This window comes from Bos indicus, chromosome 19 (genome assembly GCF_029378745.1).
Source record: "Bos indicus isolate NIAB-ARS_2022 breed Sahiwal x Tharparkar chromosome 19, NIAB-ARS_B.indTharparkar_mat_pri_1.0, whole genome shotgun sequence".
In the NCBI taxonomy this organism is placed as follows: Eukaryota; Metazoa; Chordata; class Mammalia; order Artiodactyla; family Bovidae; genus Bos; species Bos indicus.
In genome coordinates this window covers 23,544,892-23,572,219 of record NC_091778.1, presented here as the reverse complement: position 1 = coordinate 23,572,219, position 27,328 = coordinate 23,544,892, and the positions used below count along the sequence as shown (strand labels likewise).

Sequence of the window (27,328 nt, the reverse complement as noted above, 5' to 3'; positions counted from 1 at the left end):
ACCTCTCAAAAGAAATCCAAGATTCCAGGTCCAGTGTCAAGGGTATGGCCCCCAGGAGGGACTGGAGGGTGAGTATTCATTGGATTGAGGGTCACTGCTGCCTTTTTCTGTTTTGGTAAATTTTATTCAAGTATCATAGACCCACACAAACACACAAGTACACACAACAAATTGGTGAATCTTGAAAAGATGAACATGGTATGTGACCAACACCCAAGACACAGAAACTGAACATCACCAGCCTCTAAGCCTTCCCTGTGCCCCTGGGAACTACCAGCCTGACTTCCAAACCTTATACTCAACCTGCCTTCTTTGCACATGGGGTAAGCGGGATCCTACCTAAGGGCTGTGCTCTTTTTCTGTCTGGTGCCTTTGCTCAACAGTGTCTGTGTGACCCTTCCCCGTTGTTTTGTGTGGCTGCGGACTGTTGTGTGGTACAGGGTTCTCTTGTCTATTCAGTGTTCTATTTGTCCACGCCATTGCCTATGGACACTGGGTGATTGCCAGTTTTGTGGCAATTACAAATAGAGCTGCTGTGAACATTCTAGTACATGACTTTTCACTGCAGCCTTCTGCCTCTCACGAGACGTAAGAAGTTGAAAACGACTGCTTTAAATCAAATCTAGAGAAAGCCAATGTGCTCTGCCTCTCCAACTCACCCTTTCATTCTTTAAACGCAGTCTGTCCACCATCAACGTGGCTCCACGTGAAGAGGTTTGGCCACAGGCGTCAGACTTCCTAGTACTAAAGCCCAGGTCCGTCACCTACTTGCTGCGCATCCGTGCGCAAGCACTTAACCTCTCTGTGCATTTTTCTTACCTGTACAATGGGGGCAACAATAGTACTTCTATCTACCTGCATTTGGTTGAAGATCAAATAAAGGAACAAGGTCTGCACAAAATAAGCACCCATCAAAGGTAGCAGCTATGATTACAGTCAAAGGCACCCTGTCTTTCTTGGCACCCCAAGGTACCCGAATCTGGGTACCCCTGCCAGGAGCAGCTTTGACATAAGAGGAGACACTAACTAAAGACAAACAATCTCACCACCTCCAACTGGGACAGAGTTGTACCAAAAAGCCCTCACTAATCCCCTGGTGGTCGAGAGGTTAGGACTCTAAATTCCCCATGCAGGGGCATGAGTTCTATCCCTCGTCAGGGAACTAAGATTCTGCATGCCATGCGAGGCACAATCAAAAAAAAAACAATTGCTCTAATAAGCCCTCCTGACACCAGACCATGCTCTTTCCCTCTGCCTCTCCAGCCATCAAGGATGCGTGCAGGCCACGGTCACTGTCCTTTTACCCACAAGGCACTGAATTTCATTCAAAATGTGACCTAAACCAGAGGCTTCATCCGGGGTCACTATTAATGGTGTGCCAAGCAGCCTGGTGACAAGCTGCTGGGGCATTAAAGGTGCCCAGAAATCACTGTCTGGAAAAAAAAAAAAAATGTTCTAAATGTCCACGCAAAAGGAGAGTCAAGTGGAATATTTCATTATTTTAGACGACAAAGATAGAAAAAGCTCCTAGAAGCCTACGGTGCAGAGACCTAGGAGCAAGAGACTCGGGGCCTCCCGTTACTCGTTGCCATGGCAACTGTATTTCACATCAGGAACTCATTTTCATATGACAGTGACCTGTGGAGGAAAGGGAAGGACAGCTCCTAAGGAAACTTTGTTGAAGGTGGTTCTGTTGGGGGTGGGGCTGATTTCTGTTTACCAAATAAGAAAAGCACTTAAAGGTGTCCTAAGGGACAGAAACGACCTGAGGGCTCCTTGGGGTTCTGTGTTCCACAACTCTTACTTGAGACACACAGACAAGACACACATTCACAAACACACACACAGTGTGTTTCGAAGGCCTCTGGGGGCAGTTGTCACAGCCTCCTTTAGGCACTGGTCCCACCATCAGGCATCTGTTCTATTACAAAGTCCTTTCCTGGAGTCCAGTAAAGTCCCAAGCAACCAGCTGACCACCATCAGGACATCCTGGGCCAGATGCCGTGAAGACCTGTAACACGCTCCCTGGCCTGAAGCGTATGCTTTCCTAGACAAACAGCAAACCCCAGGATCAAACAATCTTGCAAGTCAGACTTGAGTTCCAACCTCTGTTCTGCCCACCCTCAAGTGTGTGGTTTGGGCCGGTCCCTGGACCTCACTGGGTTTGTGTCCTCATGGGCAGAATGAGAACCAGAGTCCTAGCGCCTACCCCTCTGGGGGCCGCACAGATAACACACTCGAGGAATCTCTTGGAAAGATCAGCACACATCTGGTACATACTGACCACTCAACAAACAGCTGCTATGAATAAGCACTGGAAGAGCATCTCTTACACCCGTGATACAACTGGAGGCTAATAGCAGAGAACAAAGTGTTAAATGGGGTGGCACAAACTGTAATGAATCCATCTGTAAGACCAGCGGGAGTGCGGGCCAGTGGTAATCCAGAAGACTTGAACAGACCAGGAGAGAGGTGGGATGTGAATCAGTGGCTCAGTGGTAAAGAATCTACCTGCAATGCAGGAGACTCGGGTTCCATCCCTGGAGAAGGAAATGACAACCTACTCCAGTATTCTTACCTGGAAAATCCCATGGACAAAGGAGCCTGGCGGGCTACAGTCCTTGGGGTCGCAAAGAAGCTGGACACAATATAGCGACTAAACAACTGAAGGATGGCCGGAGATGTCCTTGGAGATTAAGGGGAGAAATTCCTTTATTGAGTCAACTGGGTACACGGTCCTGGGGACCCTGGAGGAAGGCAACAGGCTTCAGGGACACAAAGGGACCTGTGATCAGCAGACAGACAGCTGTGGTCTCATGGGCATGGTGGAGTGGGAAGGCCAGGAGAGGAGCCCCCGGCGGGGTTGAGAGAGGCAAAGCTTTCCCGGAAAAACATCTTCTGAGCTGTGTCCTCCAGACTAAGGCAGAGAGGGCTGACCATGGTAGGGAGAGAAGCAGTCTGGGGACTGGAAATTGGTTTCAGGGGGTGAAGCCACATGACTGGGAACCACAGGAGGTGAAAGAGCTGATCTCTGTGCGGGAGGAGGCCGGAAACCTCTGAAGATTTCCCAGGGGAGAATGCAGACAGGGTAAGGCCGCAGTCATCCCGGAGCCATCAGGCTACAGGTGACACGCCAGATGGACTGTGGGGGCTGGAAAGGATTCTGGCATCAGATCAGCCAAAGGGGCCTCTGAACTCTGGCCTGAGACTTTCGAGGCCTGGAGCAGAAGCCTGGTTACAAAAGGGCAGGAGCGGCAAGACACTTTAGGGAAAAGAGAGTGACAGAGGGGCAGGACTCCCCTCCTACTGCTGGGGAGTCAGGAGGACATGGTGATCTTCGGGTGTCACTGGGCATTCCAGGAGGTAGGCCAAGGACTAGAATCTTAGGGTGAGGGGGATTCCCTGACAGCTTCCAAAGCGAGTTCTCTGAGAAGATAAACATGGGCCTCTCAAAACATCCCAGCAAAGAGGGAAGGGGCCTCAGAAGAGAAGAAGGAATGATGGAGAAAGAAGAACAAAACCAGGAGAGAAATGACAGCAGAGAAGACTGCAAACAGGGCACGGGCACACAGCAGCCCACCTCCCGGGCAGAAGGGATGGCAGCGGGATGAGGCGAGAGGGAAAAAAAAAATCAAGTGTTTGGAAACAAGCTGGCTTCCAAGGAAGCAGCTTTAGCAACGTGGTGGGGCCAGCAGCTGGGCAGCAGGATTAAGAGGGGAGGCGTAGCGCCAAGAGGCAGGCAGCAGGTGCAGAGCGCTTGTCGGGAAGATGCAAGTGAGAGAAACGAGAAACCAAGCTTACAGCTCTGGTGCTTGTGTTCCCTCCCTTCCCCAACAAGAGATGGGAGGCCAAGTGGATGTCAGAAGCAGGAGGATGGAAGGGCACGTGCAGACAGGCACAGTCTCTCCAGGTGTGGGGTTGGGGGCGGGGGGGCGGGCACGTGGAGAGGCAGAGACTAGACTGCAGCCCTGGCCCCTCCAATGCTCCTACCAGGGCGTCCAGGGACACTCTGACAGTCCCAGACAATCCCAGACCTCCAAATGCTGGGGGATCGTGCGTTCCCCCCGACCCCCTCACCCCCTGGGCCCCTGAACTCACAAAGGATGTATTTCCACCTCCTGCCTCACACCTCTGCCCAGGGCCACCTCCAGGGCTGCGGGTATCACAGACAGCACAAACAGGATAATCAGGTTCTCAGCCTTCTGAGCAGTAGGCAGGGGACAAAATTCCAGACTTCCCAGCAGAGCCCTGGCTGCAGCCCACGAAAGGGGGCTTCTACCCCCACAGCACAGGTGTCACAGGGCATCCCTGTGAGTACAGATCCTTCATTCTGAAGGCAGGGAGGCTCCCCGGATGGATTTCTACACTTCCTCCAAACCTTAACCCTGAGAAAATCAGAGGTGGGCCCGACTACTGGGAGCAGGGTTTGGGGGAGACCAGAAAAAAACCCTGGACAGGATTTTCAGGCTGAAAGGTGCGCAGGGTGAGGAATCTTGTCTGGCCAGTGACAGCTACCTCCATCCCGCCCTCTTGGGCACCGAATGCCATCTGATTCCCACTCCTGACTACCTAACCCAGGGTGAAAGCGCCAATGGCCAGGGCCCAGGCCCACTCGGGTGCCCACGCTCATCATCGGGAGCGTGGGACCCTCACCAAAGGCGAGGCCGAGCGCAGAGGGGTGGTGCCCGTCTTCCCCGCTAGGTCGGTAGGTGCCGGCGACCCCGGGGCCCCTCCCGCCCACGTGCGCGCCCCGCAGGCGCTCGGTAAACACTGCACTTGTTGACGCGCTCGCCCGGAGCGCTAGCCCCAGCGCCGCCTGCCGTCCGCCGCCGCCTTCGACCGCCCACTCGCTCACTCCCCGGAGCTCGGCCGCCCCTACCCGTCCGGCGCCCCCACCCACCCACGAGCGCGGGCGCCTACGGGACCCCCGAGGGCCCAGGCAGGCTGTGGCCAGGTCGCCGAGCACCAGGCGCTCTGGGGACCGGGCCGGGCCCGGACCCGGGCCCAGGCACTGACCCGAGCCGCTCGAGACCAGTCCTGGGCTCCGAGCCAGGCAGGAGGGAGGGAGGGTGGGAAGGAGCGCGGCTCGGGCCCTGCACGCGCCCCTGGCCCGCGCGCCACAGCTCCCGCGGCCCGCCTGCCGCTCCGGGGCCGCCCCGCGCGCCCCCGTGGTCCCCCACGGTCCCCGCCACCGAGACACACACACGCCCCGGCGCTCCCAGACCGGGCCCCGAAAGAGGGGCGGCCCCCCGGGAGCCAGACTTACCTGGGGTCCGGCCGGCCTCCGGCGCGCTCCCCGGCTGCCCTCTGGCGGCGGCCGCGAGAACGCGGCCCCCGTCCCGCCCCGCCCCGCCCCGCCCCGGCCCGGGACCCGAGGGTGCCTGAGATCACCCCTTAGGCCAGGGCCCCTCTGGATGGCTGTCCTCGCCATGGAACCCGTCTCGACGGCCCTTTGCTGTTTCTGAGTAACACACATCATTGTCTGTTTCCTAAGCAGTTCCAAGTCCCTAAAGCCCTCAAAGATCCATTCTAACCACCCCAGGAGGCAAAAGGAGGGCAGGTATGACTTTTGGGGCCTGAAACAGCACCCGACACCTGCTGTGGCTCATCGTGTGTTTGTTGAATGAATGAACGCTCCACCGATGGACAAAGGACAGGCTGAGGCAACCTGCCACCGTCATTAAAGGAAACAGCCACAAACCCATCAGCATTGTGTCCCGGCTGCCACGTTCTCCACTTCCACCCCCTCGGAGCCCCCCGTGCCTGGCTTCCTACGCAGGTGGGGTGTGAGTGAGAAGCGGTGGAGAACAGTGCCGTGTTATTCTTCATTCTCTACCAGGAATACGGTTCGACCAGAAAAACTGTTTATGAACTGATTTCCTGAGATAACTGCAGAACTGGTAGCTGAGTGATGACCAAACCTGGAAGCCCTGGTTTCTGGACTCACAGAGCAGCCCCCACCAGTAGCTGGGTCAGACCTCTGTTTGGGTTCTGGATCGTGCCCATGGGAGAAGTGATCTCGGGTAAGTGAGCAAATCTCTCTAAGTTAGCACTGTCCAGTAAACTTCCTGCCGCTATGGAAATGTCGTCTGGCCATGCTGTCCCCTACCGCCGGTCACAGAGGATGGACTTTTTAATTTCATTTTACTTTGTTTAAATTTATACCGCCAATGCAGCTAGTGGCTAAGCCTCAATTTCTTTATTTTTTGAAATAGTTAGATTTATTTATTGGCTGTGCTTAGGTCTTTGTTGCTGCTCGGGCTTTTCTCTAGTTGTGGAGAGCCGGGGTTACTCTCTAGCTGCAGCGTGAGGGCTTGTCACTGCTGTGGCTTCTCTTGTTGCAGAGCACGGGCTCTGGAGCACGAGCCTCAGTCGTTGTGGCACGTGGGCTCAGTAATTGCTTAGCTGTCCCGCAGCATGTGGGATCCTCCCAGACCAGGGATTGAACCCATGTCTCCTGCATTGGCAGGTGGATTCTTTATCACTGAGCCACCAGGGAAGCCCTCTTTATTTTTAAAAAATGTATTTATTTATTTAGGCTGCACCAGGTCTTAATTGTGGCACGTGGGATCTTCATTACAGCATGCAGGATTGTTAGCTGTGGCATGTGGAATTTAGTTCCCTGATCAGGGATCAAACCCAGGCTCCTTGCATTGGGAACTCAGAGTCTTAGCCACTGGACCACCAGGGTAGTCCTCCTAAGACTCCAGTTTCTTTATGTGTAAAGGGAAGGTGATAGTCCCATCGTGAGGATTGAATGAGATCATGCAAGGGAAGCCCCTGATGATAGGCCTGGCTCACTCGAAGAGCTCAATCGAGTTGTTAGCATAACTCTCACTACCATCAGGGCTTCCCTGGTGGCTCAGGTGGTAAAGAATCTGCCTGCAACGCAGAAGACCCAGGTTCGATCCCTGAGGACCCCCTGGAGAAGTGAATAGCTACCCACTTCAGTATGCTTACCTGGAGAAGTCCATGGACAGAGGAGCCTGGCAGGCTACAGTCCATGGGGTCGCAAAGAGTCAGACATGACTGACTAACACTTCCACTATTTCACCACCACCATCACCTCGCTAACACTAAAACCGCAAGGATGTAGCAATTCTATAGGCTCTAGCCCACCGACCCACGCCCCACAGCCCTCCTCCAGGCAAGAGTCACTCACACCACTCCTTACGTAGCCTGGGAGAGAGCCCTCATCATCTCTGGGATGACGTAGCTCTCTTTGGACTGCTGGCCACGGGAAAAAGATTTCTACACTGACCTGAAGTGGCCGCCCTGTAACATGTCTTCCTGGCCCAAGTTGTACCTCTCTGGGGTTCAGACAAATTGAGCACCCTCCCAGTCTTCCTTCCCTCAGTGTCAGAGCTTTCAGCAAAGCACTCCTTGTCCTCTGCTCTGTGCTGGGCTCTGGCCAAACTGGGAATTTGCACTCATCTCACTTAACTGTTGTTTCCCCAGGTCTTCCCACCCTGTCCCAGTGACTGTAACAAACAGCATTTGTCTGGCTGTGCCCCATGCCCCGGGGGTAGCTCACATGGGAGCGGAGGCACAGCCTCCCAGCTCACTTAAAAAGCCATTTCCTCCTCTCCTGGCCCGGCGTTTATTCCTTTGGCCCGCAAAGCAGTACACTGGGCCCGACCCATTCCTCCCCGCTCCCGTATCCCCCAACATAACCTCATCCTCTTGGTGGTGGGCTCCGTCATGTTCACTGCAGAGGGACACACACTTCCCTGCATGTGTACATGCCAACATACACAGGTACACACCACCCTTGACCAGCCGGAGCTGCAGTACAGCCTCTTCTCCAATGTCATGGCCAAGCTCTGTTGATGAGGCCCTTCCTTTTGACCAGTGCCTCTTCTCATAGTTGGGAAAGAGCATCCCACCCCCAGCATCTCCATAGCCAAATTCAGAATGGCCTCCTCTCCTCTCTCTCTTCACCTTGGTCCAAGTAAGCGCCTGTCTTCTCTTTCTTCAAATGGATTCACAGATGACAGGACAACCAAAACAGGAAACCCCTTTAAGAAATCGAGGGTGCCTGTAGGGGGACATCTCACTGCCCAGGAGGGTGCTGGCTGAGCGTCTCTGTGGCTCCAGGAGCAGCGAATGGTGAGAGAAGAAGTTTAAGGGAGTTGACTCTGCCTCCTGGAGTTTGGGGGCTGACATGAACCGAGAACAGGGTCACTTGACCATAGCTCTGTTAACATTCGGGCCAGTTAACCCTATGTCATTGGTCAGGGGAGTTTTCTAAAGGCCAAGAAGAAACTGTGGAAGAGAGCTGCGTTCTGTCTTGAAGAAGTTCCTCTCCAAGAAAGTGGCCGGTGGGGCAAGGCAACCCCGCAGTCAGAGGCTGCAGGATGTTGCTCTGGAAGCAGGACCAAAGACGGAAGCGAGAGACTGTATCACATAAGACCTCCTGGAGAAGCCCTCAGACACCCTCATCTAGAGGAGATCAAAGCAGGAAAAAGATAAGGCAGGGAGAGAAGACAGCTCTCCTCCTTCCACCCTCAAGAAAACACAAGGCTGTTTCCTGGTTCGACATCATCAGGTTGAATTTGCTGAACAAATTCATTACACAATCAAAAAAGAATGTTTTTACGCAGACTTCTGCTTCATTCAAGATGGAGTAACAGGGACCAGAGTCAGCTTCTTGCCTGAAGCCACGAAAATATCAGATCAAACATATGAAACACCAACACTCAAGACTCTGGAACATCGGGCAACAAAGGAAAGTGATCCCTGGGAGAGGAAACAGCAGGGTAATCCCTGCGCTGCTCGGCTCGCTGCCTGAAGAGTTTCCAGACTGGTTCAAGGAGAAAACTAGCTGAATGGAACAGACAGAGCTGGATTCTGGGAAAATGAAACCAGTTAAGAGTTTTCAGGGCAGGGGACTAGAGAGGAGAGACATGCAGAGAGAGAGAGAAACCTAGAGGTCTACAGAAAATGCTCCTCAAGTATTTAGTGAGTACTGCTCAGCACAGGTGTTTGAGAAAATGACGTGAGGGTTGGGGGGGCAGCGGGGATGAACCACCTGAAAGGATTAGTGGGAACAGCGCCTGGTGCCCACACAGGGCTGGAATAATATCTGTTTTCAGCAGCCAAAGTGGAAAACATCACAGTTCAGGGGCCACTAATTAGAATACTAAGAAAGGGACTTACTTCCCCGACGGTCCAGTGGTTAAGATTTCACGTTCCAATTCAGGGAGTGTGGGTTCGATCCCTGGTTTGGGAGCTAAGATCCCACATGTTTCATGGCCAGAACCCCAAAACATAGAACAGAAGCAATATTGTATCAAATTCAATAAAGCCTTTAAAAATGGTCCACATTAAAAAAAAAAAAAGAAGAAGAATACTAAGAAAGGCCTTACTTTGATACTAGGAAAAAATTCACCTTAGACTGGATCCAGAAATCCAGTTCTGGTTCCACTTAAGCAAGCTTAAATTCAAGATTGGAAAGGATCAAGCTCTTTCCAAGCAAGTTAATTGCCACAACAAATTTCAAAAACATTTATAGGAATTCAAAAATATCCTGTACCCAACAAGGTAAAATTCGCAATATCTGGCATCCAAGAAAAAATGACTAGGCACACAAAGAAGCTGGAAAATGCAACTCATAGTGAAGAGCAAACTCAATTAATTGAAACTGACTCAGGCATGACACAGACGGCAGAATTAGTAGGCAAGGGCATTGAAACAGTTATTAAGATCATATTCTGTAAGTTCAAGAAGCTAGAGGAAAGTTTAGGTATAGATACGGTAGCTTAAAAAAATTACCCAAATTGAACTTCTAGACATAAAAACTACAATGAGATAAAAAATACACTGAATGGGATTAATGGCAGATTAGACATTGCAGAAGAAAAAATGGTTAGCTCCCCTAAAAAGTCCTCAGTGAAGCCTACTTATCTTTCTGACACTTCCTTGTGAGTTGATTTTGGTGGACAGCTCAAAGTGTTGAGTCGTTTAAGGTTTTCTTTTATTAATTAATTAATTTTTGTCTGTGCTCGTCTTCACTGCAGTGCTCAGGCTTCTTGCTGCGGTGGGTTCTCTTTTGTGGAGCACAGACTCTAGGGTGTGTGGGCTTCAGTAGCTGCAGCACGTGGGTTTAGTTGCCCCGCGGCATGTGGAATCTTGCAGGACCAAGGATCGAACCTGTGTCCCCTCCATTCGCAGGCGAATTCTTAACCATGGAACTGCCAGGGAAGTCCAAGTATTGAGTTATTGAGAGTGCAGAATAGGAAGGATAGGTCCCAAGGCAAGGAGCCTTAGGAGAATAAGTGCTTCCTATTACGGATGGGTCCTGCTTTGATTTCCAGGCTTGGGGGAGCCCCAACTGACATCATAGATATTAACAGTTCTCTCCCAAATTTTCTTTAGCTGCTTTGTTCCACCCCTGCCATGTGCTGCCAAAAAGGCTTGGTGTTCCTGAGACCGCAGCAGGTATGTGACTTGGAGGGACATTGAAATCTGCTACTTGAGGAAATGGGTAAAATGCCTGGTCTTCAAGAAGCTCATAGTTCAGTGGGAAAAACAGAAACGTAAAGAAATCGTCTCTGGACAATGGTGTGCAAGCTGTAACCTGCTGCCTACTGGGTAGTGATTTCACGGGAGACAGGTGCCATGGAAGTAGGACATTATTTATCTCCAATTTACTGCTAGGAACACTTTAAGGGATTTGCCCAAGGTCATACAGCCAGCTAGTAGCAGAGCCATTATGCTACCCAACCCCTGTGGCTGCATCAGATACAAAAGAAATGCAGAGGCGTGAACTACAGTGTGGCAGGGCTCAGATGGGGCTTTTCAGAGGAAACCCTTGTCCAGAGACTCAGTAGAGTAGGAGTTGGCCAGACAGGCCAGATGGGGAAGGACACTGCACGTAGAGGGCACACGGAAGGCAAGAAAGGGAGTGTTGAAAGGTGGGGAGTGGTGAGTGGGGAGGCAGAGAAGAAAATGAGCCCAGAGTTAGGGGTTGGGATTGGCATGAGAGGGGTCCCAGACCCCCTGCCCAGGATGCAGATTACAGCTGGCCAATCACTGCCAGTCTCAGGTCCTTGAATTCTGAGGCACCATTAAGAAGTAGGGCTTCCCTGATGGCTCAGCAGGTAAAGAGTCTGCCTGCAATGCAGGAAATTTGAGTTCAATTCCCAAGTCAAGAGGAGCCTCTGTAGGAGGAAATGGCAACCACTCCAGTATTCTTGCCTGGAGAATTTCATGAACGGAGAAGCCCCAGGGGCTACAGTCCATGGGGGTCTCAGAGAGTCAGACACAATTGAGCATACATGCACACACCTCAGGAAGTAACGAGGGACTTCCCTGATGGCCCAGTGGTTAAGACTGTTCTTCCAACAGAGCGCATGGGTTTGATCCCTGATGGCCCAGTGGTTAAGACTCCACGCTTCCAACAGGGCGCGTGGGTTTGATCCCTGGTAGAGGAACATGCCCTGTGGTGCAGCCAAAAAAAAAAAGAAGTAAAAGAATCAGCAATCTATGTGCATGTGTGCGAAGAAGACATGCCCCTTTTCTACTGAGTCTTAAGAGGAAAAGGTAAATAGATATTGGCTTATATGGATTTACTCCCACAGATAAAGGAAGACTTTATGAATAAAAGGCATATATATTTGCAAGCACCACTGATTGATATAATAATCCGTGGCACAGTAGTCCTGTCCTCGGGTTATAGGTGTGTTCATTTATGTGCCCAGAGACACACTGACACAAATCAGTGATTAAAGCTCAAGCTCTCTTCTTACTTCAAGGCAGGTGATGTTTCTTTTGGTTCAAAAAGCCATAGCTGCTTCTGTATGTTTCCTATGACACTTTCAGAAGACTGGAAATGGGGTGGGGGAGAGGCATCTGTGTGGACGAGTTAGGTGGCAAGACGTCCCCGAGAGCCCAGGGATTTCTGAGTGTCCTTAGTGATCCAGGACCACGTTGGCCGGCACCCTCTGACTACCTTAATCAGGTGGAAGACCCAGAAACCTCACTCTTGGCTTCTTAAACTCTCAAACTGCAAAGATGACCTCCCTGACTTCCACTTTTTTTTTTTAGCTGCACTGCATGGCATGCAGGAATTTAGCTCCCCAGTGGAAACGCAGAGTCTTAACCATTGGACCACCAGAGAAGTCCCCACCTTCCTTTTGAAAAAGGCTCTTCCTTTGACCAAGAGGTTCCCTGGTGGCTCAGACGGTAATGGGAAGATCCCCTGGAGAAGGAAATGGCAACCCACTCCAATACTCTTGCCTGGAAAATTCCATGGATGGAGCATCCTGGTAGGCTACAGTCCATGGGGTTGCAAAGAGTCGGGCACAACTGAGCGACTTCACTCTGACCAAACTTTCATCAGGTTTCTCTAAGCCTACTTCTCAACAAGACCTCAACTGTGGCCTATAAGAACTGCATCTCTCAACACAAATGATTTTGTCCACCCTCCCACACACAGAGCCCTGAAAAAATAATCTAGCCTGGCGTCTAGCAGCCTAAGGCCACGGTGTCCCTGCCATGACCCAGCCCACCCCATCGCCACTTGAGTTTCTGTCTGAGAAAGCCCATGTATGCCAAGGGAATTTACCATTTGTTCCAGCCAACACCTTCAGGTAGACGCCTTGCCTCCATTTTCTTAGAGCATTTATTTTGAACACTTGTTGTTGTAAATCCTTTCTCTATGCCTTTGAGATGTATGTGTATCTCCTGGAACCCAGGAGTGTCTTCTCAAAAACCTGGGAGCCATTCCTTTGAAATATAACCATCAGGAAGGATGGGGCTCCCGTGTCTCAGTCTGTAAGTAGGTATCTTGGTGAAGGGCCAGTCACCAGGCTAAGATGGCCTGATCATACTGATACTGAGTACTCATCTTGTTGTTTACTCGCTCATTCATCTCAGACTATTTGTAACCCCATGAACTGCAGCAAGCCAGGCTTCCCTGTCCTTTACTTTATCCCTGAGTCTGCTCAAACTCATGCCCATTGAGTCGGTGATGCCATCCAGTCATCTCATCCGTTGCTGCCCCCTTCTCCTCCTGCCCTCAGTCTTTCCCAGCATAAGGCTTTTTTCCAATGAGTTGGCTCTTTGCATCAGGTGGCCAAAGTACTGGAGCTTCAGCATCAGTCCTTCTAATGAACATTTGGGGTTGACTACTCATCTGCTTTTTTTGTAATTTTTTACTGTCTTGACTCTGCTTGAGTCCTCACCCACTCTCCTTCCCTGTTCCCTGGTTCTCTCTTTAAGAAGGCCAGGTCCCCTCTGTATAGATCAGAACCAAGCTCATTTCTAGGCTAAAGAAGTCTCTTTCTCCTGCTGCAGGAGTACTGAATAAAATCTGTCTTTACCACCACTTCCTATTACCCAGTTTTGTTTTTCTTTAACACTTTCTAGAAATGTTCCTGGGGAGTTGGAATCTTGGGGCTCCCCCATCATCTCAGAACCAACAGGCCTCCAGGATTTGGAGTTTAATAGCAGCCCACAGAGGTGAGCACGGGGGCAGCTGTTCAGCAGGCAGCCAACAAGGCCTGGACCTCGATGCACAAAAAGATCTTCCTTTGCTTAGGCAGGGAAGCCCTTGAGACGCTTCCTATAGAGATGGTGGCATAAATCCACCACAACTAAATACAGGAAGAAATTTAGATCTTTGAGTTCCGGAAATAGCCTGGGGGCCAAGGTGTGGACAGCATCAGAGAATGTTCTGAAGGAAACTAAAGTCTCAAGAGACGGACTTCCCTCGTGGTCCAGTGGCTAAGACTCCATGCTGCCAGTTCACAGGGCCCAGGGTTCCAGCCCTGGTCAGGGAACTAGATCCCACGGGCCACAGCTAAGCATTCACATGCTGCAACTAAAGATACCACAGGCCACAACGAGGGTCAAAGACCCCATGTGCCACAACCAAGGCCCAGTGCAGTAAGAAAAAACAAAAACGTCCCAAGAGAGGCTTCAGCTCCTCAACTGCACAGCACCTAACCACGGACGGTGTGGGGAAGGGCCTGCAGACAGAGCGCCTGTGCACTGCGGCTGATTCATGTTGATGTATGCCAGAAACCATCACTATCAGTTCAGTTCAGTTCAGTTGCTCAGTCGTGTCCGACTCTTTGTGACCCCATGAATCGCAGCATGCCAGGCCTCCCGGTCCATCACCAACTCCCAGAGTTCACTCAGACTCATGTCCGTCGAGTCGGTGATACCATCCAGTCATCTCATCCTCTGTCGTCCCCTTCTCCTCCTGCCCCCAATCCCTCCCAGCATCAGGGTCTTTTCCAATGAGTCAACTCTTCGCATGAGGTAGCCAAAGTATGGGAGTTTCAGCCTCAGCATAAGTCCTTCCACTGAACACCCAGGACTGGTCTCCTTTAGGATGGACTGGTGGATCTCCTTGCAGTCCAAGGGACTCTCAAGAGTCTTCTCCAACACCACAGTGCAAAAGCATCAATTCTTCAGCGCTCAGCCTTCTTCACAGTCCAACTCTCGCATCCATACATGACCACTGGAAAAACCATAGCCTTGACTAGATGGACCTTTGTTGGCAAAGTAATATCTGTGCTTTTTAATATGATATCTAGGTTGGTCATAACTTTCCTTGTAAGGTAATTATCCTCCAATTAAAAACAAAATCAATTTTTAAAAAGAATTGCCTATGCAGATCTCAGTTTCCTGGGATTTGTCATAAGAACTGACAAGCAGAAATGGCCCAGACTTGAGGAACGGACAATCACATCTAAAAAGCACCCAGACCCTGTGTCAAGAGGTATGTTTGGAGGTGACATATTCTAGTACCCTTCAGGATGAAGGCAGGATGTCTAGAGCAAGAGTGTTCAGGGGGAGGGAGCAGGAATTCAAAGACCTGAGACGTCTGGATGTGCAGGAGAAATAACAAGGCAGTGAGTAAGTCAGTGGGCCAGTGCGGCTGGAGGGGAGTGAGGAGAGGGTAGCAGCGGTTAGCAGCCCCTTCCCATCACTCTGCTTTTTCTCCGCACACATGTTCTTGCCCTTTGTCCTGAATCAGCCTGAACCAGGTACCTCATTTTATTTTAGAAGCTCCCAAGTACTCTGCCATCTGGATATAATGTAATTTACTTAATATGTTATAGGATTTTTCTTTTTCTTTTGTTAAGATACCATGAGGAATGAGGTGGAAATCAGGAAGCAGTTGGAGTGGCTGATAAAAGGAGGAAAAATAGAGCAAGCATGCTTTTAACAGTTGCAAAGCCCAGGGCAAAAGTAGATGGAAGCCCACGTACCGTATGGCTAAATATTAAAAGTGATAAAGTAAATTAACATACTGTTAAATAACATAAATACTGTCTTCCTAGGACTTCCCTGGTGATCCAGTGGCTATGAATCTGCCTTCTAATACTGGGGATGCAGGTTGGATCCATGGTGGGGAAACTAAGATCCTGCATACTGCAGGGCAACGAAGGTTACATGCTTTCAGTCCCACAACACAACTAGAGAAGTCCGTGCTCCACAATGCGAGACTACATGCAACTAAGACACAGGCAAAAATAAATAAGTAATCAAAGAAAATCAAGGCTTCTCTGGTGGCTCACACAGTAAAGAATCTGCCTGCAATGCAGGAGACCCAGGTTCGACCCCTGGGTCGGGAAAGAAAAAGAAATACTGTCTTCTTACTTTGTCAAGTAGCCTTCATACCAGTCTGGAAGGCCAGATTTAAGTTTAGAATTTCCAACTCTTTGAGGTTCTGCACCCAGCCCACGGCCTGCCACCTCCTCTTCCAACTCCTATCCTGTACTGAGAACGGCCTTGAATGCACAGGTCTGGACATCTCAGCCTGCCTGCTGATTTCACCTATGCTGCCCTTGACCTAGGGCTACTCAAGAGGATGGACCCAGGACTGGGACACAATTGTGCCCTATAAGCAGGCAGGAGTCATTTAGGCAAGAAATTCCAAGGTGCCAGGTACTCAGACTGCGGGCTGCCTGTGGAAGGAGGAATGGGAGGTGCTGGGTGGGCAGGACTCCTTGATTCCACAGACTTCCTGTCCCTTGGGGAGGGATATAGCTGCACGTGGTAGGTGGAGCGGGGGGAGAGTCAGAGCGGTGTCCTGTGAAGCATGAGGCCTGGGGCAGAGACCCCACTTGCCCAAGTCTCAGGCTGGTGCTGCTTAGAAGTGGACAATGCCTGTTTACCTTGGGTAAGGAGCTGACAGCATGGAGAAAGTGGGCAGGAAAGAGCAGAGAGTTGGAACCAGCAGCCCAGCCAGCTGGGGGACCCACGCTGAAAAGTCAGCCAGAAGGAAAAAGCTGCTAGCTCTACCCAAGCATTCCTATGTCAGCACTGGCCAAAGGGGAAAGCATGATCCTTATAGAGACAGAAACCTTAGCTCCTCTCTGCTCATAACAGCCACAGAAACCACAAAGAGAAAGTACAAACAAGGAAGCTGAAACAAATAATGAAAATGCTATCATCTCTTCTGTTGGTCAGTGAACATCATTGTGAAGTCAATTGTTTTCCCGTGTAAGATGCTGGATGTAAAACTGAGAATGTGGATTTCGGGCCCAACTTGGGGGCTAATTAGCATGAGAGGTGAGCAAGTCACTTTGCATCTGTTTGTCTCCTCATCTACTAAACAGGAGCATACTTGCCCCATCTCTATTCACAAGGGATTTTTATAATTATTCCCCAAACTGTATTCCTTTGCTGGAGGTCAATTTCCTGTCTCGAAGCTGACTGGCTGGCTCACCATGACCTTGATGCAACCTTCAGGAAAATCGGGAAGAGAAGTGCCAACTACCTCCTGCCAGATAAACATCCAGGCAAAGAGGACCAGGGCTTCCCAGTATTCTTGGGCTTCCCTAGTGGCACAGATGGTAAAGAATCTGCCCGCAATGCAGGAGACCTGGGTTTGATCCCTGGGTTGGGAAGATCCCCTGGAGAAGAGCATGGTAACCCACTCCACTATTCTTGCCTGGAGAATCCCCATGACAGAGGAGCCTGGTGGGCTACAGTCTACAGGGTCTCAAAGAGTTGGATACGACTGAGTGACTAAGCACAGCACAGGGCAAAGAGGACCAGCTGAGAGGAAAGACAGGTCAGCCTTTCTCGGAAAAGGAGGGCGGCTGGTCTTTGTAAACACCTGTCTGCCAGCACCAGAGTCAGCAGGTGGGGTGTCTGGAAAGCAAACCCCAGACATCTCCACTAGCAGGCGGTCATCTGCACAAAGGACCTCTGTCATTTACACTTCACTTAGCTCCTGGGGACAAAAGCAGACAGTCAAGGGGCAGGTTCCAAGCACTCACTGTGTGCACAGCTGTATGGGATACATTAGGGAGCCTGACAGCGGATGAGAGACAGAGGAAAGATTCTAGACGAGCCTGAGGGGTTATTGCAGCCATTTTGAGGAAATACAAACTGGTGGATAAACCTGGAAAAAGGTGACAGATTCCATCTTGTAAGCCACACTAAAGTTCAGTCTTGATCTGACTTGCAACAGGGTCCCCCTGGAGAGTTTTAAGCCAGAAAGTGAAATTGTGTCATGGTCTTTAAAAGTTCTTTCTAGCCACTGCGTGGATAAAGACTGTGTGGGAAGGGTTTGGAAGCAGAGACTATTTAGGAAAGAGGTCCAGAGTTCAAGTCCCAGGCATGGTGGTCAGCCCTAGCCTAGCTCATTGTACAGGGAGAGAGTGAGACCAAGGAAGACAGCCATGACTCTGGCCTGCCCAGCTGTTCCTGTTCACTGAGATCAAGACTGATAAAGAAACGAGTTTCTTTGGACATGAGGGGGTTGAAAGGCCAAGGCGGACGTACAAAATTGAACTTGGGAGATAAAAGTGTAGCAGATAACACATAGCATTTAAAAAGGCACAGGAGTGGAAGATGTGTGTCCACCCAAGTGTTTAGAATCTTCCCTTTAGCGCCGACCAAGTCAAGCACAAAGGCTGAGCTACGCAGGCGCGCGTATGCAGTCCGCCCCGCCCGCGGCTCCCCGGCCACAGCCTCTGGGTTGCGCAGGCGCTGCAGTTGCCATGGAGACGCGTGGCCCTTCCCGGGCCGCCGGAAGCCAAGGGCTCAGCGGCCGCAGGTCTCCAGCTGCCCGAGGTGCGGGGGAGCGGTCCCGCGGGCGGATGGACGGCGGCTGTGGGGCCCGGGCGTCGGAGGACGGCGAGGACGAGGAGGAGCGAGAGGGCTGCATGGCGGCCTCGCAGGGCTCCAGATTGCCCCCCATCGCGGGCTGCACCTCAGAACTGACCAAACGGAAGATGAAGAAGAAAAAAAAGAAGAAAAAGACAAAGAGGTCGGGCAAGGGGGACGGTAAGAGGAGCAGCTAGCGCGGCAGCCTCAGCTCCCACACCTGAAATTCTCCGAGGACACCCACCCCACCCCTGAGAACCCCATCTACTCGAGGACCAGTTCAGCCCAGAGACAGAAACTCGTCGGTACTAATCAGAGGTCCTCTGGCTCCCCGCACGATGAGGCGCCAGCCTTTCCCATAGAGACCAGCCACGTCCACAGAGACCCCAAATCCTGCGTCGAGAGTTCTCAACACCTATGGAGACCTTCAACCCCACACAGAAACACCCCCACAGAGCCTCCCAGCCCCACAGTGACTCCTAGTTTTATACAGACACTCATCTTTCTAATCCCTCAGTCCAAACTCAAAATCCTGATCATCCTTACCTTCCGCACAAAACCCTCAAGCTCTCCTACAGCGATGCCTTTATCCTCATCCACAGACTTTCCCCACCCACAGGTAGTGAGGCACTGTGACCTATTGTCTCAGGCGCACATGGAAACACAGGCTCTTGCCTTCCAGCCTCATTCGTTAGGGGCTCCTGCCTCTGGGTGCTGTGTGTGCTCAGTGGCTTGGTCGTGTCCGCCTCTGAGACCTGATGGACTGTAGCCCTCCAGGCTCCTCTGTCCATGGGGATTCTCCAGGCAAGAACACTGGAGCGGGTTGCCACACCCTCCTCCAGAGATACCCAGGAAGTGCATATAATACAGGGTACACTCCCTGTACAGACCGCCCTTCCACTTCTCTCACCTGCCAAGGCCAACCTTTGACTGCACACAAACACCATCACACCAGGCATTGCTACACACTTTTTATCATCCTCAGCACCCTCAACAACACCCCCTTCTATCAGTATAATCACCAAATAATCACTAAAGTATAATGACTTTAGTATAATCACTAAAGCATAGACAGCCAGCAGGCACACACTCACAGGCTGCACACTCACCTGCCTAGACCCCTCCTACCCCCAGACACATACAACTATACGCATGGGATTCTCGCTTCTGGTTTCCCTGTGGACACATCACAGAAACACACCCGCCAACAGCGGCCGCAAACCCACAGAGCCCACAGGCTTACCATGCTTCGCTCAGAGAACTCCCTAGGGACTCCACAAAGGTCCTGAGCGCTCATTTGTGGAAAGAGTGCAACGTGATGTGGAATGCGCCTGTCCATGGGTGCTGTAAATCTCTTTTGTCAGTTGTGTGTGGTCCACTGTGGGGGCTCTTGCTATCAGGGATGTGGATCAGTGCCCCTTACCTCTAGCGTAGTTAGTCCTGGGTTCAAGTCTCTGGGCCCTGGCCTTTGTGCAAAGCTGACTCCCCGGGCAAGCTGGAGGCCAAGATGTAGCAGCCTTCCCTTGTAGTTTGGAGAAGTGGGGGATGGGCGGATTACAATTACTTCTCCGGGTGGAATCATCATAAAGAGGCAAGAAAACAATTCTGGAGTTTAAGTCAATAAGCTCCAGGTGTACCTGCCAAACAGATTAGGAAATTTATTATCTTTTTCAGCTTAGCTTCTGACTCTAAAAATTACAGTGGCATGTACCTCTTACTGTCAGCAGGGGACACCAAATAGTTTTGGGGAAGTGGAAGGTATAGGAATGCCAAGAGAGCATTTTCTTTCTCCCTTCTCTCCTTTTCTCTCTTTCTTCTTTTGGTGGGGGGAGGGAGATTCCTCTCTGTCTCCCCCCAAAATAGGATGAGCTGAAGAAAGAATCACAACATGTAGTATTTTATATGCACATTATGTAATTCAGAAGTGCTATTAATATTTCAAAAGAATCATATACGCCACCAGCAGAAGTATTTCCTGGCTTGGCAGAATGCTTTCCATAGTCAGATTTAGGAAGTTTTTCTGTTGTTCTCCATTTCTTCCGTCATAAAAGTGTCTAGACTAGGGGTAAGTCACAGGCTCCCAGAACTGGGCAGTACCTTGGCGAGCAATGCAGAGGTGAGTTGGGGATCTGTGCGGAAAGAACCCGGCGCTGGGAGTCAGGCCCGCGTTCAGGTCCAAGCTCTGCCACCTGCTATGTGACACTGGAAAGTGACGGAGGCTTTTGGCGTCTGTTTCCTCACCTGGAAAACAGGGCAGATAGCCTTTCCACAAGGGGACCTGGCTCATAGTATGTGCTCAGTAAATGGTTCCTCCCTCCCCAACATGACAACCCAAAGCCTATAGGCAGTGGGTATGTATGGGGCTGGTGGGCTTGCCCACCTGAGCCCTAGGTAAGGAGGGGCCTCCAGTGCCCTCTCATTTCATCTTTGGTGGTTTGGGCATCACCCTTGAGCGGGCTCAGGGCAAGTATCACAGAGGCTAACGCTGCCTATCTGCTCAGCAGATAAACATCAGAGTCAAGGCATGAAGACTCAGCAGCTGTCTCCAACCTTCCATGACATATTAGGTCCCAGTAAAGATCACGGCCCGGGGCCAGAGCACAGACAGAACAGGGATGAAAGCAAGCTCTTCTCCTACTCCACCACTGTAAGTCTCCCCCGCTTTGTTGAAATAGAAGAGACCCTTTCCAACCGGGTCAATGAAAGTCTGCGCTGGGATGGCATTCTCGCCGATCCAGAGGCCGAGAAGGAAAGGATTCGCATTTACAAGCTGAACCGGAGGAAGCGGTACCGAATTTGGGCCCTGAAGGGCTTCCACTCTGACCCCGGTGCCTCGGAGACCCCCGAGGACCCAGCCTTCTTCTCGGATCAGGACAGTGGCAGCAGCGGGCAGCTGACGGCCGAGGGCCCCAGCCACTGCTCAGAAGGAAACCTCATGTCTACGGCCATACCACCCTGAATGTGCCCAGTCTCATCTGATCTCGGAAGTCAAGTGGGGTAGGGCCTGGTTAATACTTGGATGGGAGAAGGAAATCTTATCCCGAAGCTCCTCCGCTCCGACTTCCCTGCTGCTCTGCTGGAGCCAAAGCCCACCCATGACCCGGACAAGCTTATGATTTATCCTTCCCACCAGTCTATGTGTTAGAACTATGTCTATACATAAATAAAAGGAAATCAGACTTATCTCTGAAGGAAGCAGGTGTCTGGTGGGTTGATGAGCTCAGTTCGCCTTCTACCAAGATGTCTTTCAATGGCCCAGGAAAGCCACAGCTCCTTAAGAGTGTTAAGCAGGTCAATGAACAAAATTCTCTTCCGAATGTCCTTTTTTTCTCAAATAAGCTGGCATCACTTTGTTATTTAATTTCCCATCACAGTTAGCTATCTATAGTCTCCTCCACCCACAAAAAAAAGGACAAAGTGGGTAGATAGTATCAATTCTAAATCTATTTTTAAAAAATATTTATTTGGCTGCCATTGGGTCTTAGTTATGGCACTCGGATCTTTCATTTGGTGCTCAGGCTCCTCTCTAGTTGTGACTCCTGGGCTTAGTTTCCCCCTGCCGAGCCTGGGCAATCTTAGTTCCCCAACCAGGAATCAAACCCAGGTCCCTTGCACTGGAAGGCGGATTCTTATCCACTGGACCGCCAGGGAAGTCCCTCAATTCTAGTGTTAGTCGCTCAGTCCTGTCCTACTCTTTGTGACCTTATGAACTGTAGCCCGTCAGGCTCCTCTGTCCATGGGATTCTCCAGGTAAGAATACGGAAGTGGGTTGCCATATCCTCCTCCAGGGGATCTTCCCAACCCAGGGATCAAACCTGGGTCTCCTGCATTGCAGGCAAATTCTTTACAGTCTGAGCCACCAGGGAAGTTCCTCAGTTCCAAATCTTAAACTAATTTCATGGGTAAAATTCCCCACACAGCATATTTTCAGAGGCCCAAGGAAAATGCTCTGACTAGCCTGGAGACTTTTCTTTTTTAGTTAAATATACTCACCGCCCTTTTGTGGCCTTCAGAATAAGGGAGTTCCAGAGCATCCTCTATGGGAGGTTATTATGCGAAGTCTCAAAAGGAATATTGCTTCTCATCAATATGGTCCTCCTCTAATCCCCCAAGTTCTGGAGCATTCAAAACGCCCCGCAGTACTACTTGTTCTAAGTTACTGTTCTTCTTGTCTACAAATACTGGGTGAAGGCCATGTGCTGCCTTAGTCTGGGTTCTTCCAGAAGCAGACAAAGACTCCACCGCAAGTAGACGATCTGGGAGGTGAAGGAGGGACCAGCGGAGGGGATGCAGGGGAGGGGAAGTGGCCAGTCCAGGGAGACTAGTAAACCAGCTCCATGCCAGGCAACCAGGCCTCGACCCCACAGGGAAACTCCGTCAGGATGACCCGGCCTGAGGGCGAGGGAGCCGGGGTGCTGTGCTCCCCAGAGGCATTGGCGGAGGGGCACTGGTTTCCGGGCATGTCCAGCCTGCCACACGAGGGAGGGCTAGAGGCCAGTCTCACCTGTGGGGGAACTGCCCTCTGGCACAAAGATGCAGCCGGAAGGTTCTGAGAGGTCGAGGTGGTCTCTGGGGTAGCACCGGACACCCCTGTCAGCACAATGCAGGCCCCGAGAGGGACACAGTAGACGTGAGGCTCCAGCCTCACGTAAGGAGGTAAAGGTGTGCAGGGTACTCAGAAGAAGTCGAAATCCAACACAAAACATCACAGAAGGCTTATTTAAAACTTAAGAGAAAGCGGTATGAGCCGAGCACATAGGCACAATTCTAGCCACCTGACCAGCCCTAAAGGTTGAAACCCACCCCCTCGGTACCACCCAAGCCAGGTGCAAATCATAAACCCGATTATTTCTGAGCTGTGCTGACTGGCTGATACATTCTGCTGCAGAATAGCTCACAGACCCATGGGCACGCAGCCTTGTTCATCTTAGTAAATAGATTCATAGTGTAGTTCTGGAGACGAGTATGTAGGCCCCCGGCAGACAGAGCAGCCCCTTAAAAGGTCCAGTGTCAGGGTTTTCATGTCTTGGCCACCAGACCCTACAAGATACACTGAAGAGGCTTTCAGAAGAGCGCTTCCTCCCCTGGAGATGAGGTTAGCAGCCTGGCCTGGCACGGGCCATCCCTATGCCAAGGCCAGGCTGGTCCCATGCTGTCGGGTTGTGGGGCACCCATGGAGTCGAGCAGAGGGGACCCCAGGGCTCGGGCGCGGCTCCGTGGTTAGGAGGATATGGAAGTGTGCTAAGACCCAGCCTTGGGCCTCGCCCGGTGCACCAGGTTCAAGGTAAAGACAGCAGAGGGTGGGGCAACTGAGTTGGCATTTCCTGTGCCTCTGGCTCCACCAAGGTGGGGGGAAGTGCATGGAGGAAACGGAGGGCACAGCTGCCTCAGGAAGTCATGGTCGCTTTGCACTGTCTGCCATGCGGGGTGGGGGTTGGGGGGGCCTGTGGTCACCTTTCTGCCTGAGGTGTTCTGAGGTAGTGGGGGAAGTGATAGGCTTTGACCTCAGAGCTGTGTTTTTTCTCTTTCGCACCATGCACTACCTGTGTGACCTCAGACAAATTGCTCAATCTCTCTGAGGCTTAGTTGCCACATCCGGAAACAGGGTTGCAAATTCCTACTTCTGTGTTGTAAGAATCAAATGGAGTAATTACATAAAGCATTCAGCATAGTTCCTGGCCCCCTAGGAAGCATCCATTCTATATTAAAGAGTTTTGAGCAATGATATTTTAGGAAGGGGTAGCCACACAAAGCTACCCCTTTGCAAGGGGTAGCCACTGCAAAGACTATTCTGGGGATGGTACAGAACTCACCTCATCAAAGAGTGACCTTCACACAAAAAAAACATGGCTTCAGTGACTGGCTGATAGAATTCAAACAAACCGCAAAACAAATTACAGGGAATGTAGGAGGAAAGAATTGAGAGTCTCACAGTCCAGCATTCAGGGGAGGGGGCTTTAGGCCAAACAAGAAAGTGCCTCCTTGTAGCCTGGAAGTAAATGGGAGTCTGTGCTCAAGATATGAACCGAAGAAGCTGGTGAGAATTAATGAGAATTAATGCTCCTACAAGCATGGAAGTGACTCCAACTCAAACCACAATGGGTTAGAAGTTTTAAGTATCTTTCTGATACCCAGCCTGTTTCAGTGAGGACTTTTCCAGTAGCAAGGAATAAAACTTGAAAACCAATGAAAACTGGTTTACAGACCAAAGGGAGTGATTGACTTGTAAGGCCAACAGTCCAGGGTTGGTTACAGATGGCTTCAGGCATGGCTGGATCCAGAAGGTCATGCTGTGTCATCAAAATTTGTCTGTTTCTCCACATCTTGCCTCTGCCTCCCTGATTAGCTTCATGTTCAGAAGCAGGTTCGCATAACAGGGTTGCAAAGATGGCCACTGACATCCTTATAGTTCATCGAAGATGAACTCCTGTGTTCATATCAACCACAGAGAAGACCTCTGGCCTGGCACAGGTCATACCATATGTCCATCATGGACAAATCACAGTGGCCAAGGAAAGGGACCAGACTTCCCTATAGCTCAGATGGTAAAGAATCTGCCTGCAATGCAGGAGACCCAGGTTCGATCCCTGATCAGGAAAATCCCCTGTGGAAACGGCAGTCCACTCCAGTATTCTTGCCTGGAGAATCCCATGGACAGAGGAGCCTGGTAGGCTGCAGTCCATGGGGTCACAAAGAGTCAGACACGACTAAGTGACTAACACATAAGGAAAGGGAGTATTTGCTGCAGAGACCTAGGGTGTGGTGGGGACATGGCAGGAGGCGACAACCCTAATGAACACATGTACTAACACACTGCCGTAGAATCTATATAAAACCTACATAAAATAGAGTGACTCCTTAAAGAGATGCCAAGTAGATTTTTTCATTACCCTCCAGATTAAGAATGATTCATTTTTTAAAGACCTTGACCAAGGGTCATGAAGGTGGATTACATAGCAATAATCTCAACGACCTGGATTGACTGCATACTTATCTCCAGAACCACTGACCCTTGCCCAACACTATGGAATCTATTAACTCAAGATGAACAAGGCTGCGTAACGGTGGGTCTGTGAGCTGTTCTGGAGCAGAATGTATGAGCTGGTCAACACAGCTTAGTAATAATCGGGTTTATGATTTGCACCTGGTCTGGGTGGTACGGAAGGGGTGGGTTTCATCCTTTAAGGCTGGTCATGTGGCTAGCATGTGCTTACGTGCTCAGCTCACTCTAAGACACTCCCACCATGAGTAGCCTCTGGGTTTCTACACCAGGAGTGGCTGGAGCCTTGTGAATATCCACCATGGAGACTGCAGGAAGGCAGTTCAAGGAATGTAATGACTTCGATGTGGATGGTGCACGGATGCCTCTGTGGTCTCTGCCTCTAGGTGCTCCTGCAGCCAGCACCTCCCCGCCACACACACACACTCCCGCCTCCTGCATCAAGGACCTGTTGACTCTAATGACTAGACTACAGCAAAAGCGGTGGAATGTCTCTTCCAAGATGAGGTTACAGAAAGAGAATGTGTTGGGGGAGGGAAAGAAGGAAGGATGAAGGGCTATAGAAACTGCCATGGCACATACATGTTATTATACATTTGTCCAAACCCATATACAGTCTAACATCAAGGGCGATTCCTCAACTGTGGACTTAGGTTAATAACAACATATCAACGTGGGCTCATCAATTGTAACACATGTACCAACCCATGAAAGATGTTAACAATTGGGGGGAAAAAAAAACAATTGGGGAGACTCCAGTGACAAGGAATCCATGTCTCCTGCCAACAGCCAGCAAGAGAACTCAGAAGCAGGTTCTACCCCCATTAAGCCTTGCGGTGACCATGCCCCAGTGACACCTTGATCACAGCCTATGAGACCAGAAACCAGATGCATCCAGCTGAGCGAAACCCAGCTTCCCAACCCACAGAATCTGTGAGGTGATGAAGCTGTTTGAAGACACAAAATTGTTACTAATACAGTTGGCCTCTCCCTCACCATTAGCTGTGCTCCTCAACTAGCTGCTTCTCCTCCCCCTCGACCTGAGGGTGGAAAACCCCAAACCCCACCTTCTCCTAAGGAGCCTTATGTTATCCGGCTCTACAGACTCCCACTGCCGGTACTCAGGGGATGCTTAAGTTGATAACTTATCCCAAAGTGATGCTGTGTCCTGCAGGGTTGAGGGGACTTCTGGGTGAGTAGGAAGTGCTAGGGAAGATTAAGCATTTTCTACCTGTTAGGCTCACATACAGAGATGTTGGTAGCTATTTAGATTACATTTTCATGGTCTGTGTCTTGCCTCCTGCCCTCTGCTGCTGCTGCTACTGCTGCTGCTAAGTCACTTCAGTCGTGTCCAACTGTGCAACCCCATAGACGGCAGCCCACCAGGCTCCCCCATCCCTGGGATTCTCTAGACAAGAACACTGGAGTGGGTTGCCATTTCCTTCTCCAATGCATGAAAGTGAAAAGTGAAAGTGAAGTCGCTCAGTCGTGCCGACTCTTAGCGACCCCATGGACTGCAGCCTACCAGGCTCCTCCGTCTATGGGATTTTCCAGGCAAGAGCACTGGAGTGGGGTGCCATTGCCTTCTCCGATCCTGCCCCCTACCTTGTCAATATAACATCTTAGATCATTTTCTAGTCTGTAGGTTCTTCTGTCTCATTTGTTCCTCAGTCAAAATGTCCCCTGAGTGGGTGGGAATCACCATCTCCAGGTCACGGTTTAGACTTGAAGAGAAGTGACTTAACTCGTTTGTAAGAGATGGGCTCCAAGGTCTCCAATGGTCTTTTTAGAAAATGCTTCTCAAGCCATTGCTCAGTCTGCAATTCTCTGCTAACTGCTGCCAGGATGCTGGGAATACCCGTCTCCACGGACCAGGCTCCTCTTTGCCCTGGTGTGGCATAAGCATCACACACCCAACCTAACACAATCCACTTCCATCTGAGATGCGAGGTGTTGCAACCCCAATTACACATGAGGAAAGGACAGAGACAGGGAAAGTGACCTGCACACAGTCACTCAGGGGAGGAGCTAGGATTTCACACCAAGTCTAGCTGCTTCCAAAGGTCCAGCTCTTAATCACTGTGCTGTGGTGCCTCAGATAGGCTCCCAAAGCCGGGGAAGCCAAACTACACACCCTCCTGGAGTTTGGCCACCAGGGAAAGAGGCCGATGAAGACAGAACAGGGGCTCATAGGCAGAGCCGGCGGCTGAAGCCGGCTAGGATGTATATAGATGAAAGGAGGTGGGTCGTTCC

At 50.9% G+C, this 27,328-nt stretch overlaps 2 protein-coding genes across 2 annotated transcripts in view; one reads left to right on the top strand and one right to left on the bottom strand.

The window, feature by feature from the left end:
* Positions 1-5,328, bottom strand: part of RPH3AL (rabphilin 3A like (without C2 domains)) — a 139,330-nt gene extending 134,002 nt beyond the window's left edge. The window contains exon 1 of the mRNA XM_070772811.1: positions 5,267-5,328. The gene's annotated coding sequence lies outside the window, so the exon portion shown is untranslated. The remainder of the gene's footprint in view (positions 1-5,266) is intronic.
* Positions 5,329-17,966: 12,638 nt separating this feature from the next.
* On the top strand, positions 17,967-21,266 carry LIAT1 (ligand of ATE1). Its single transcript, XM_019980381.2, has 2 exons — positions 17,967-18,255; positions 20,580-21,266. The coding sequence occupies exons 1-2, from the start codon at positions 17,970-17,972 to the stop codon at positions 21,032-21,034; spliced, it is 741 nt and encodes a 246-aa protein (XP_019835940.2). The 5' UTR covers positions 17,967-17,969; the 3' UTR covers positions 21,035-21,266.
* The last annotated feature ends 6,062 nt before the right edge of the window (positions 21,267-27,328 follow it).

Excerpts from the sequence above, each read along its gene's own strand:
- LIAT1 (XM_019980381.2), top strand. The coding sequence starts at position 17,970 with ATGGAGACGCGTGGCCCTTCCCGGGCCGCCGGAAGCCAAGGGCTCAGC. Across the intron at positions 18,256-20,579 it reads GAGGTCGGGCAAGGGGGACG|ATAAACATCAGAGTCAAGGC; the intron begins GTAAGAGGAGCA and ends TCTGCTCAGCAG.